Below are 14,743 nucleotides of genomic sequence, written 5' to 3' on the forward strand. Positions count from 1 at the left end.
CGACGATAGTTTAAAACTATCGTCATTAATTTATAAAATTTATTTATAAAATAATTATTTTTATTTATTTAATACATTTATTTTATAATTACTATATTAAAAATAGTGATTTAATAGTCATAATTAAAATATTTTTAAAATAAATATTTGATAAATTATCTTGGCATAATTATCCAATTACTATAGTTAATTAAACCAATGGTTTTAAATTTTGTGATAATATATTATTAATTAATAATACATAAAATATATTATGTACAAATATATAGTGTGTTAAATTTATGATTTGATCAATTTTTTCTCTTAAATTATTCATTTTTAGGTTAAAGTATATCATATGTTATTAATAACTCCACGTATTACTTTCATTTTTTTTATTTATAACGTTATTAATAATTCCACGTTATTTATTTATTATTTTTAATTAATCATGTGCGTATTTCATTAGCTCATGTAATTACCATATTAATGCATAATAATATATCTAATTCAATTAATAAATATATTAATATATTTAATTATACATTAAATAATTTATTCGTGTAGTAATAATGGTTGTTTTACCTAATTCGGGGTTTAAAGATTATGTCGTAATTAAGTGTATTGTAAAGGTTTAGAGATTCTCTTATTTTTTATGTTTTTCTCATGTTAGGGCACTAACATTGGAAACTGTTTTCCAGTGCACATGAAGTTGTCAACACTAACACCAAATGCGAAAATGATTTTCATGTACATGACTGACATGATCTTACCAAATGCGAAAATGATTTTCATGTACATGACTGACATGATCTTCATGTTGGACATAAACTTGATCTTAAAGAATCCATTTGGGGCACTAACCCTCCATTACGTAAATGAGCCGAACTCGAACGTAAATGAGCCGAACTCGAACTAGGTTCGCGCGAACCGGCTCATTTACTTAAACCCAGGGTAAATTACAGGACTAGGGACCAAAGGAAAACCTCTCTTGTTGGGACCGGAGGAAAAGGCCACGCTCCCCCTTCTCCAGTTCGTGAACGCTTCCCCTTCTCACGCTTCTCCAGCTCACGAACGCTTCTCCTTCTCCAGTGGGACGATCGTGCGTGCCTTCTCCGGTTACAGGTACTCCCCCCCCCTAATTCTATCTCTTTTTCTTTCTTCCTGTAATCGCCTACTGGAGCATCGTCTTTTTTTTTTTTAAATGTTGTATGAAGTTCTGCTTGGGAGCTTGTTCCGACTGCCTCAAACTAAATCCAGGAAAGGAAGAAACCCATTTCCATTTCGTGGTTGATTATATATCACAGGCGTTCAAAATCTGGAACAGTAAGGAGGAAACCCATTTCTTCAGCCTGTATTTGCGTTTGTTCCTGTTTTCCTCCCCGAGAAAGCATCATTGACTAACCTTCATTTTTCTGATTTCTTCTTTGCCCTCGAGCTACTGCCTTCTCCATTACTTTGATTTTTATCTTGTTTTTCAAGCAGCAAACTTCGTTTCCCCCTTTTACATTCTCTCAGATTTTTCTGTTCCTTTTTATTATTATTAGGCTATGTTATTTCTGTAAGTTATGCTTTACAATCTGATTTTTTTCTCAAATAAACGAGCAATCCTAGTTGATTGCATCACGATATATATATTTGTCATAGTGCTGACTAGTATATCCCATCTTAACGATGAGTGAGTCGATGAATAAAAATGGAAGAAAGGTTTGACTTACCTTTTCTTTCTGTCGAACAAATCATTTCCTGAGGGGATCCCATACTTTGTTATATATATATCTATAGGATATAGGATGGGATGGTTCATTTCATGAATTGAAATAAAAGATTCTATATTTTCATCATGAAATCTGCAGTGCCCCTGTTATTTGATTTTCACAAGTATGAATTATTTGATTCTTTTGACTCTTTTATTTGTATTGTGCCATGTTATGCCTGTTATTTGATTTTCACAGTGCTGGTATGAATTATTTGATTCTTTTGACTCTTTTGTTTGTATTGTGCCCTGTTATTTATTTTCACAGTACTTATAGAAATCCGCAGTGCAGATTTAAGAAAAATCTGCTCCACAATTCTCTTGAATGAGACACTTTCAAAGTAGGAATGCTAGACCTCTATTGTTGTTTAACCTTTAATGAGTTGACAACGGCAGTTGGGCGTACAAATTGACATTAGTACATAGTGTATAGATAATTTTATGGATGGTTAATGTATAGAGGTTATGTCCAATTTTAGTTAGTGGTCATGCCAAATTTTATGTAAAATGTATGCATAATTTTATATATAGTTTTATTTGACATATATTTTTTGCAAATTTTTAAATTTAGGTTGGAGCTCGAACTCGAGCCCGAGTTCCAACTCAAACTCGGTTAAAATTATTTGGGCTCGAGCTCGATTATAATTTTAGGCTTGAGGTTGGGCTCAGCTCAAGCTCGAGTTTGAAATATTTAAATCAAGCCCAGTTCGAGCTCGAGTTCGAAATATTTAAATCAAGCCCAGCTCGAACATAGGCAGGTTCGGGCTCGGCTCAATTCGATGCCACCCCTATCTCAGACTACCGAGACTCCTCTTTCTTCCTTAGCGAGTGCCACGTTGGCTAGTACAGGTATGAATGCACTAAATGTGTCTCATTCTCCCTCTTGGATCATTGATTCAAGAGCCTTTGCACACATGTCAGGTATGCCCTCTCTATTTCAGTCCATTAATCCATTAGTCCATCTCATTCATATCGTCGAGTTACTTTAGCTGATGGATCCACTTCTCCCATTCAGGGGAGGGTATAGTTCACATAACTCCAAAAATATCCTTAGATTCTATTTTATTTTTACCAAAGTTTCTAGTTAATCTCTTGTCTGTGAGTCATATAACTAAATCCTTACTGTTCAGTAACCTTTTATCCTACTTCTTGTGTTTTCCAGGACCTGTCGACGAAGAGGACGATTGGTTCAGGATATGAGAAAGGAGGGCTCTATGTGCTAGATGATGTATCCGTTTCTCGAGTTGTAGATCTCACTACTGTAGATTCTTCGTACTTGTGGCATTTGCGCTTGGGACATCCTCACAAGCTAAGTTGCATCAGTCTTTTCCTTCTCTGCCAGCCGATATTTCATTTGATTGTGAAATCCTGTTAGCTGGGAAAACATCATTGCTCCAATTTCCCAGTTAGTTCTAGTCAAAGCACCAAGTTGTTTGAATGAGTCCACTCTGATGTATGGGGTCCATGTCGGGGTTCCTAGCCCATTTGGTTTTAAGTATTTTGTGTCGTTCATTGATGATTTCAGTAGAATCACTTTGTGTATCTCCTACGGAAGAAGTCCGAAGTATTTGATGTATTCCTCAATTTTTTCAATGAAATAAAAAATCAATTTGGTGCTTGTGTTCATGTACTTCATACTGATAATGGTTTGGAATATCCATAAATTTTCGGTATTTTGTGTTTCTCATGGTATTACCCATCAAACATCCTGCCCTTATACACCACAACAAAATGGGGTGGTTAAATGTAAAAATAGACATCTCCTTGAGGTTACAAGGACACTATTATTGCATATAGATGTTCCTAAATCTTTTTGGGGAGATACGGTTTTAGCTTCGTCCTACTTGGTTAATCGTATGCCCTCATCTATTTTAAGTGGTCGAGTTCCTCTTCAAGTTTTAAAACCCAATTGTAAATTGTTTGGTATGGTTCCTCATATTTTTGGATGTACTTATTTTGTTCATATGTTTGGAACTTCGGTCGATAAGTTGTCACCTTAGTCTGTCAAATGTAGTTTTTTGGCATATTCTCGTTGACAAAAAGGGTACAAATATTATGATCATATTCGACAAAAAACATATGTGTTAGCCGATGTGACCTTCTTTGAACATACTCCATATTTTTCATCATCTATTGAGTTTCCTATGTCACCTAAATCTCCTCCAGATAGTCTTGTTCTTATTATAGTTTTCAATGTACCAGTCTACGAAAACTACATAACTATCTTCATTGCCTCTTCATGTTTACAGTCGTTTCTCTTGTAGTCTTGCAGTGCCTCCAGCAGTTACCTCTACATAACTATCTTCTCATGATCCACTAGATTCCTCATTGCCTGTAAATCCTGTTGTCTCTGATTTGGACCTGCCTATCAGTCTACGAAAAAGTAAACGATCTTGTACTTCTCATCCGATATCCAAATATGTGTCTCTTGAGTTTTTGTCCTCATCCTTCAAGTCCTTTGTTATGTCATTGTTTACTTCCCATATACCTCGTTCAGTACAGGAAACCTTGTGCTCTCCATAAAGGAAACAAGCTATGGATGATGAGATAAGTGCTTTGGTGTCTCGGGGAACATGTTATCTATGTGATCCACCTGTAGGAGCAGATGTTGTGGGGTGTCGTTGGGTTTATACTATCAAATATAATGTTGATGACTCTATTGAACGGTACAAAGCTCGGTTGGTAGCAAAAGGGTATACACAGACTTTTGGAGTTGTTGTCTTTGAGACATTCTTTCCTGTGGCCCGACTTACTTCGGTACATATCTTAATATCTGTGATTGTTAATAAGCGTTGGCCTCTCGTTCAACTCGATGTGAAGAATGCCTTTCTATATGGTGATCTACATGAGAAAGTGTATCTGGAGTAACCTCCTGGGTATGTTGCTCAGTGGGAGACAGAAAAGGTGTGTAAACTGCAGAAAGCTATTTATGGACTTAAACAGAGTCCACGGGCCTAGTTTGAAAAGTTTAGTGATGTGGTACTATAGTTTGGGTTCTAGAAGTGATAATTCTATATTTCTACTTAAAAGGAAGACTGGTATAGTGGTTTTAGTTGTCTATGTAGATGACATTGTGTTATCTGGTGATGATCTTGATGGTATTATAGAAGTTAAACAATATCTGGCCACACATTTTCTGACAAAGGATTTGGGTTCTCTCAAGTACATCCTTGGCATTGAAGTCACTCGTAGCAAGCAGGAATTGTTCATTCTCAGAGAAAATAAATATTGGATATGTTACAGGAGTATGGTTTATTAGGTGATAAACCCATAATTATAATCTACATGACAGCCAGGGTCATACACTCAAGGATAAAATTCAATACCAACGATCAATAGGTAAATTGATCAATGCTACAATTACTAGGCCGGATATCTCATGGAAAATCTTCAAAAAGTCCAATTAGAAGCTGCTCAAAGGATTTTGAAGTACTTGAAAGGTGCACCTAGGAAAGGTTTTCTGTATTCGCAGAATGGGAAAATTGATGTACTTGGGTATTTTGATGCCAATTATGTTGGGTGTAAGATGGATAGACGTTCTACATTAGAGATATAATGGAAGGTGGTAACTCCTTATGTAAAGTCTTCAGACTAGTTGGGAGATTTATTTACCGAGACGTGAATATGTATCTTTTAGTGACAAGCTAGGATTGTTTGATATCTACTCTCTAGCTTGAGGGGGAGTGTTAAAATACAAGTTCATGGGTATTTTGGTCTTATAGTATGGCTATTAGATAGAGAATATCTTATTTTATCTCTAGTTAAATTTTCGTTCAATTTAGACATGTATTTTAGGAGATATATAATTTTTGAGTATTGAGGAGCATTTTTGTTCTTTTATAAAATTTCACTTAAACCCTGATTATAAAGAGGCAGGAAGAGCCTTTTTGGTTCGGATTCCAAAGCAGCAAAGCTGCCCCTCTTCCAGAAGTCTTTTTCCTCTTCTATTTTCTCCCCAAATCACCTAACTTCACATTAAATTCAAACCAGCCCCTGCTGCTCACTTTTTCATTTGAAGTTTTTAGAAAATGGTTTTCCATCAGCTCTCGTTATGAGCTGCCTCATTTTTTACAAAGCCAATCAAGATCGTGCTTTAAGGGAGGTTAAACATATATATAAATGGATAACTGAGAACCTCATAAAGCAGATACTGGATGAAGTAGTCATGGAGCAAGGCGAACAACATCCCACACTTGCCTCTCATCAACCTCCCTTGGAGTATAAAGCAACCTGATAATGAAAAAAACTAGTCAAGATAGATTGAAATGGATAGATCAGAAAGAACCTCTTAAGAATGAATCAGAAGATGAATTTGCCTGCCATGAAAGCGTGACTGTTGTCCTTGCCAAAACTCAACTGATTAAAGCCTCCCCAATGCTCGAGTCTAGGATTCAAGCTGCTGTATGCTAAAAAAAATACAGTTAGGTACAAGGGCTTGAAGAAAAGATGGAAGATGTCCAGGAATTATGCAGTTTATTATCTAAGAAACTGTACTACATAATAATAAACAAAGGGTACAACTATTAATAACTTCAGAAATATTACATAAACTATAAAAGGGCAATCACTAACTTGTTCTGCCACATCAATCAACCAGATTCACTCTTCCACAAAACGAACAAAGCACTAAGGACAAGACTGCAATTCAGAGACTGAGCAAACAACATGGGAGAGTTGACCACTCTCATATTGGATTTTGATACAATTTAGTATATCTAGATGTTGTTCTTAGCTTTTTTTTCTCTGTCCATAAAAATAAAGGAAATCTTAAAATAGCAGAGATATTAGTAATGATGACAACTTCAGCTACTAGTCTTTAGAAACCTGATTTCTCTTACATTTAGCATTGGCTTGAGGCAAGCAACTCTCTTAATAATCAATTGAGAAGTTGCTTATTCAAAATCGAGGGCAACCAGGCTCTCCATAAAAGCCCTTGTACTGATGTTGGAACTTGAAGTGCTGAATCAGAACAAGGTTGCAAGCTGCAACCAAGGAGTACTAAAAAAAAGTAGGTAATTAAGATAACATAGTTCAGGAGAGACCTAAAGAATAAAAATGTAAGAGAAACAGAGAAGAGAGTAAGAGAAGAAAATAAGAGCTGTTTGACTATTTTTCAGAAGACTGTAAACCTTTTTAAGTATACTCATTAGTAGAAGCTTCAGCACAATAAAGAAAGCTAAAACTATCAGAAACAGAAAACAATACGGCTCCTAAAGGTTATATACATTTTCTTTCTAAATGTAATATTTGAACTTAAAAGCTGACATAAGAAAGAAACATACTAGTAGTCCGACTCTATCAACTAATAAACCAAAAACAAAGGCCCTTATTCAAGGGCATCCTATAGAAATTTCGGTAAATTCTCTCTGTCATTCAACCATTTCATCTACTTACATCCGTATTTATATACAAAAATTACAGTTAAATTTAATCTGGTCTCTCCGTTCATCTCCGACGCTGGTGTTACTTCTTTCTCTGTTTTTACGGATCTGGAAGACAACCCAATGGAGGAAGAAGTCCTTCTTTGGAGGATCTCACGCCAATTCATCCCTCCACACCCCTTGCAGGGGAAAGAGGACTTGGCGATTGTGATCACCTTGCCTTGGAGATAAAAGCTCCTGGGTCGCTTTTGATATATTTGATATGACTGAGGACGTTTCTCGTCTTTGACTATCTCTTGAATGCATTCACCAAGAAGTGTCAATGGCCTAGATGATTTTTTGGCTAGGAGCAGTACTTCTGGCAACAACATACGGTGGGAAGAACCCTCCATCCAGACTAGTCTTTTGTTTTAACAACTCATTTTTCTCGTGTACTTTTTTCTTTTCTCCTTTTTTTTGCTCTCACTCTGGCTTGTTTTCTCTCCCTTGAAAGCTCTCTTTTAAAGAGATGTCCTTCTGTTTGTCGCAAAATAATGACTGAGAACAAAGTTACTTTTTAGAAATAGACTAAGACTCTTGTATAAGTGGGGGAATTCTACTAATTTCAGAGCACCTGAACCAGAGAACTGGCCCTCCATTACCTCTCTTACACCCTCATGGCCAATGGTTGATCCGCATGGATCTCTCCTCCAGAAGGGTCAATTAAGCTAAATCTGATGGCAGTGCATGAGGGAACCTGGGCCCTGCAGGTTTTGGGAGAGTATTCTAGGACCATGAAGGTAAAATTATGCAGTCCTATGCTGGTCCTATTGCTCTGGTCAACTCAGTCCTTACTGAAATGCTAGCTCTCTTACTCAATGTCAGGATTGGGGTCAAGAGATTCGGACCCCTCCTTATTGTGAAAGGTGACTCTTCCACTGTCATTAGCTGGTGACCCCAATGAAAAGCCATTGGAGACTATTGCCTTATGTAGAGGAAGTTTTTAAAAAAGCTCACTTCCTTGCCATTTATTGAGTGCACACACCCAGATCAATAAATGGCACTGCTGACAGCCTAGCCAACTAAGCTCTTCTCTCACAAATATGGCCATCCTTCCCAATTAGTTCACCCAGGGATTGCTTTTATGTATCTTGTGAAAACGATGGATTTCTGAGATTAAACTGATCAGTTGGTGTATAATGCTCTAGGTATTAGGGATTTTATGTGAGTAAGAAAGGAGAAAAAAGGGAAGAGAAGTTGGATTCAAAGGAGTCTAAGGAGGAGAGACAAGATAAGTTTTCTATTGTCCTTCCCTCTCTTTTATTCATTACTTTCAGGACTTGTATAATTAAAAATATAACCCCTGCATGAAACTATTTCACCCACACATACATATAGCATAGTAGAGAATTCGTAAAATACCAAAGACTCTAATTTTCTAACACTCCCTCTCAAGTTGGAGCATAAATATCAAGTAAGTTCAGGTTAGCAAAGTTAGTAAAAAAAAAAAAAATCATAGAAATGAAGAACTTTGCCAAATGTTCTTCATTACTGCGATTTGCAAAATGTAAAAAATCATAGTGATAAAATGCTTTGTCAAATATTATTTTGCCACGTCGATGCCCTTTTTGTCATCGCCAAATATTACTAAGTTATAAACATACATGACCAATACTACAATTTTAGAGGACTTCTTTAGTACAAACTATGAATGATCATAGTGACTTCTCTAAAATCCCAAGAACATCCCCACATGGCTGAATTTATCGAACCACACTCTAGAACTTTGCTTAAGGCCATAGACAACTTTATGCAATCAACAAACTTTTTTGTTCTCCCCTTGAGCAACATACCCAAGTTGCTCCATATACACCTCATCAGACAAGTCTTCATACAAAAAGGCATTTTGATATCAAGTTGGTATAATAGTCAGTCTTGATTAAGCGCAATAGATATCAAAATCTGAACAAAAAAAGATAACTTGACAACAAGAGAGAAGGTTTTAAAGACATCCACAACATAAGCTTGTGTATAAGCTTTGGCGACAAGTTTGGCTTATACCTCTCAATGGAACCATCAACCTTATATTTGACCATATACACCCACCAACATCCTATTATGGTCGCTTAACGTGGTAGGTTGCACAAAGTCCATGTTCCTTTATCAGTCAAAGCTTTCATCTCAACATCCATGGTCTATTTCCAACAAGGTGACACCAATGTTTTCTTCGTTGAAGAAGGAATAAAGCAGGTGAACAAGGAAAGTGCAAAGGTTTTAAAGGAGTCTTACAACTCATCCATGGACAAATTTGGAAGAAAAACAAAAAGATGCCTTCATAAAACGCTAGCTTCATAAATATATATTCCGTGAATTCTTTTGCCATGGGTCAGCTTCAACACACACTAACCCATTCACAACTAAGAAGATTGAGCTCTCAAAGATACATGAATCCCCTGAGGCTTTGTTTAATAAACAGCCAAGCACGATGACTAAGTTCAAACTTCCCCAGCAGACTCAGCAGCCATGGTCGAATCAACTCTTACTAGTTTCGTATCTGCTCTAGCAGTCGTAGTTGCGCCTCCAGGCAATAACTTTTGAAGACCTTCAATGAAGTCAAGCATCGTCTCGTCGCTCTTGTCATCTGAACGAGGTTGGAAATAATGATCGAAGTTAGTTCAATGACTGTAACTTGTAAAACTTGAGAGATACCCAAGTAAAGAAAATTGTAACTGTAACTAACGGGATACTAGTCTCGGCACAGTGTGGCCTTTGGGATGATGAATTACTACAGGATCCACGAATGATTCCAGCAGCTTTGTTCCGTATGGCTTCAAGAAATCCGTCTCTCCTGATCAAACACTATCAGTTATGAGGACATGGGTCGGGGCTCATCTGAGGACAACAGGAATCACCAGAAAAAATACCTATAAAGTGGAGAGACGGCACTTGAGTAGGGGAGGAGTAAGCGTTCTCCGCTATCGTGGGGTTAGCGAATTTGCCCCCACTGATAATTATGAGGCAGTTCAATTTTGGAACTCTTGTGAGAGCCAATCCCTGAAAGAAAGCCATTAAGGTCAAATTAGAATGCACATTCGAAACCTCTCCGACGTAGCCATTGAAACACGAAGTTACAGTCTGTGGATCATTCTCTACCTTCTTCTGAAGCCCGACCAAACCAGCTGACAGGATCGCTCCCTGAGGTTTCCGTCAATTTTCATTAGAAAAGAGAAAGAATATGACGAATTAACGTTGAAAGATCATTTAACTTAGTACGGAATAATTAAACTAATCATAAGCCGATTAAAGCACACCTGTGAGAAACCCAAGAGACCATCGAACGGTCCGAGTTTAATAATCTGTTCTTCGATGTACGCGAGGCACTCTTCGAAGTTCCTGTACTCTGTGAATTCCTGAAATGAAAACAAACGAGAACCTAAAATGATATGAATTTGACGAAGAGGGAAAAGATTAAAGATGCGTGAGGACGGAAACAGCAAGCCGGGGATCGTAGATTCGGAATCCAACCCTGTCAAACTGAAACCACTCGTAATAGGGAGGAGGAAAGATGCCCTCGACATCGGATTTTCCCTCGGCAGGGAACGGCGCGTCGACGAAAACAAGATCGAGCTTCCCGAGGACGCTCTGCGGCCATTTGCCAATCTGCTTTTTCATGATCTCCGCGCTCGTGCGGAATCCGTGAAGGCAGAGAAGCCTCGGCTTTCTTGCTTCGTCGCTTCCCATAGCTTCTCGCTCCTTCCCCCCAAGGTCCAGCCACGTTTTTGGACTCCAAAGAGGGAGGACCATGTATTTATAGCCAGATGGTCGGAAGAAAAACCAAGATCGTCCACCTTTTCTTTTCCCACGGTGAGGGGAGACTGAGAAAACAAAAATGCCCTTCGTCATTGGCTTTACTACAAACATTACCTTTCGGTTACCGGCGGAAAATAGGCGACTCGGCGTGCTTTCCTCAGGGAAGAGAGAGAGCGATCCAGAAGAAGTGACGAGCACAAACCCCAAGCCACAAAATCGTGAGGCGCCGACTGCGCCTCCTTATCGCGCGGGACTGAATTTCGACATCGGTTTTAAGCAAACAGAGCGGTTGAGACGGGGCAATCGTCGTTTCCTCCGGTTCTCATTTGTCGACTGCTACTGTTTGGGTGGCAATGGATCTCATCTGAATCTCACCTTTTTATTAAAAATCCAAAATCTAGATCCTTACCCGACCCTTTGGTTTCGGATTGAGTCACTTATATATTTTAAAATAAAAACAAAAAATAATTATAATTACAATTTAAAATTCATAAAATTATAAAAATAATTTGTTTTATTAAGTAAACTTTACTCTTTGATCAACTAAACAAGGGCAATCATACGAATACGTCATAAAATGTAAAATCTGAACCCAACTTGTTCCTTAATAAAGTTTGGTGCATAAACCCATAGAAATCTATTTATACTTGAACCGCTCAAATAAATGGATCAATTCAGATTGAGTTATTGGATCGTTTGTTGGATTTAGGATCACATGGTGTTCATAGTAATTGAATCAAGTTAAGATAGAAGAAGATAAAGAGAGGGAGAATGAAGAAGAAGAGGGAGAAAGGAAGAGAGTGATTGGCTAAGAGGGATTGAGAGAGAAGGAGAGCAGAAGGATTAGGTTAAGTGATATCTTAATCTTTCATAATATATTTATATTAATGAGAGAAACAATAATAACATCATTGCCCTTTACTCTAAGAAGGGAGATAAAAGGACAAAATAGTAGCCCTTGACCTGGTCTTTTCTTGAGATACCGAAGGATTCTTTCCAACACTTCCCAATGTGATTATTGTGGTTGATACATATATTGGTTAATAACATTGACCGAATATGAAATATTTAGTCTTGTGATTGTAAGATAGATTGATTTCGCAACTAACCATTGAAATTGACCAACATCAACACATCACTATGAGTTTTTGCACACAATTTCACATTAAGCTCCATAGGTGTGTTTATATGCTTACATCCAAGGATCCCAGCCTCCATCAAATCGAGTATGTATTTCCTTTGTGATAGGAATATACCATGTATGGATTGAAGAATTTCAATCCCAGTGAAATATTAGAGTAGCCCAATTTCCTTGGTTTGGAACTCATTAAGGTCTTGCTTTCTTTGCTGAATGCCATGAAAGTCATTGTCCATAATAATAATATCATCCACATATATTGTCATAAGAATGTTGCCCTTAGTGGAATTTCTAGTAAACATTGAATGATCACTTTCACATATCTTAAACCCAAGTTTTGTAACCTTAGCGGCAAATTTATCAAACCAAGCTCACAGAAACTGTTTCAAGCCATATATTATTTTATTTACTCCACATACTTTCTCCCCCTCAACTACATAACCAGGTGGTTGGCACATGTAGACTTTCTCAAATAGTATATCATTAAAAAAATCATTCTTGATATCTAACTGATATAACTCCCATTTAAAATTGGTTGCTAGAGATATAAGAACTTGGACTAAGTTCATCTTGGCAACAAGAGAAAAAGTTTCATCATAACCAACATTGTTGGACAAAGTTTAACCTCTGGCAACCAACTGAACCTTGCATCAAAACCATTTGGATTATAAGTTAGGGAGAATAACCATTTGCACCCTAGTGCCTTTTTTTTTTTTTTGCAAAAGAGTAGTCAAATACCAAGTGGAATTGTGGTATATAGCCTCTATCTCTTCATCCACTTCAGATAAGTGAAAACTTCCTCACAGTAGGTAGGAATGGTGGAAGAAGCTACTACAAACAAAAAAGACACAAATCGAAGACAAATGGTGAGTGAAAACATAATGAGAGATAGGGTGTGAAGTGGATGGAGGTCTAATAGCAGTGGAGTGGGGCTCTTTGCAAAGAGCAATGGACCTAGTATCATAAGGTGGTTCATAAAATACTAGAGATGAGGGAGGAGAACATACCTTGGGATCATCTGAAAATTCTACAAGTGACTGATCGACGGGTGTAGAGAGAGAGTCTCCAGAGGACTGATCCACAATCTAAAAACTCACAATCCACCAAAATAAGTGGCTTTGGCATCCTTGTAGATGATGAGAAACTCGGAGGAGAGCTAGCAGAAAAATAGGGTTGATGCTAAAAAAAGGAAACATCGGCGAGATAAAAGTTTTCTTCAAGAACGGAGAGTACACACATAGCCCCTTTTTTTATCTTCAGAATACCCCAAGAAAATGAAGTTAACAACCTGGGGAAGGAATTTACCCTGGGGAGGCCCCAAGTGATAAACAAAAGATGTGCACCCAAATATCTTAGGTGCAACGGGAAGGCAATTGAATAAGGAAATAGTTTGGAGAAGGGGGTGACACCGTTGAGCGCACTGGAGGGCATACGGTTAATAAAAAAGCAAGCAATGACAACTACACAAAGCAAATAAAATGGGGAACATTCAAAAACAACATAATAGTTCAACCACTTTCTACAACATTGCAATTTTTTTTCTTTTGGGCCATTCTATTGAGGTGTATAAACATAGGATGATTGATGAATTATCACTTTTTCCTTGCAAAATTTTTGAAAGGTAGAGGATGTCAGAGCTAGGTGGTTCCGGTCCACCTGGGTTAGGTTTCGTCCACCCCTGGTCCACCTGGGTTAGGTACTTGGCTTTTTGCTCTTAACAGACCGATTTTTTGGGTTGTATTGGCTAGGCGTTTGACAGAGGAAAAATACTCTTTCGCATTATGAGCCCAAAATATTTTGACATTGGTTTTAAACTGATTTTCCACCATAGCACTAAAGGAGGTGAAAATAGGAAATACTTCATCCCTATCCTTCATCAAATATAACCATGCAACTTTTGAGTATTCATCCACAAATAAAAAAAAATACTTAGATTGAGATATATTTGGGACATTAATAAGTCCCCACACATCTGAATGAACTAAAGTAAAAGGACTAGAAGCAATATTATTTTGCCATAGTTGAAAAAACATATATATGGTATTTTCTAAACTCACAAAATTCACTTGACAACTATGAAATTGAATTAAGATAAAGAACTAAACTTTTTAAATTTTCTAATGAGGGACGACCAAACCTTTTATACCTCTGTTGTGGTTGTTGCTACTATTGTCAATCCTCCCCTCCCCCTCCTCACCTCTTAGCCGCCACCAATCACTTGTGTTATCATGATGTCCTGAAACACACAATGAGATGGAAAAAAACTAACAAAACAATTGTTTTTTGGTCAATTGACTCACTAACATAAAACTCAATAAAAATTGAGGAACAAACAAGACATTAGAAAGTGAAATGGTGGATGTACCGGTACTCTAAATCCTAATTTGTGATCCAGTTGCAATAGAGACAAATTGATCTAAAGCGCATTGTATCACCGAGGACAAATTTTCAATTTTACCTGTGAGTTGCTCATAGGCTTCAAAATCAATGATCCAAGGTGAATTGTTAGAGCATGAGGGAAAAGAATATGCACCAACAGTAGTAACTATGGCGTTTGTGCTGCTTTGGGGAGTAGGTATCATACTTTTAAACTTATGAGAAAATTCACGATCCTCTTTTGATGGAGTCATTCTTCCTCTGGAGAACTTTGAGGGTGCTTCACTATTGGTAGATATAGTAAAGGTCGATGCTTGATTATCC

The 14,743-nt window shown here is 37.3% G+C and overlaps 1 protein-coding gene and 1 long non-coding RNA gene across 2 annotated transcripts in view; one reads left to right on the top strand and one right to left on the bottom strand.

Annotated features, from left to right (window-relative positions):
* The first annotated feature begins 971 nt into the window (after positions 1-971).
* The window catches only part of LOC137936978 (uncharacterized), a 28,384-nt gene continuing 14,612 nt past the window's right edge, over positions 972-14,743 (top strand). Inside the window, exon 1 of the long non-coding RNA XR_011109593.1 lies at positions 972-1,104. This is a non-coding gene — a long non-coding RNA (uncharacterized lncRNA). The remainder of the gene's footprint in view (positions 1,105-14,743) is intronic.
* LOC137936977 (uncharacterized) lies at positions 9,270-11,256 on the bottom strand. Its single transcript, XM_068781970.1, has 6 exons — positions 10,621-11,256; positions 10,407-10,505; positions 10,249-10,290; positions 10,020-10,149; positions 9,836-9,943; positions 9,270-9,736 (listed from the first exon to the last, which is right to left on the bottom strand). The coding sequence occupies exons 1-6, from the start codon at positions 11,014-11,016 to the stop codon at positions 9,591-9,593; spliced, it is 921 nt and encodes a 306-aa protein (XP_068638071.1). The 5' UTR covers positions 11,017-11,256; the 3' UTR covers positions 9,270-9,590.

Source organism: Aristolochia californica, unplaced genomic scaffold, assembly GCF_029961685.1.
Source record: "Aristolochia californica isolate CCGP_79_NKW_82.1479 unplaced genomic scaffold, dmAriCali1.0.hap1 SCAF_7, whole genome shotgun sequence".
NCBI classification, from domain to species: domain Eukaryota; kingdom Viridiplantae; phylum Streptophyta; class Magnoliopsida; order Piperales; family Aristolochiaceae; genus Aristolochia; species Aristolochia californica.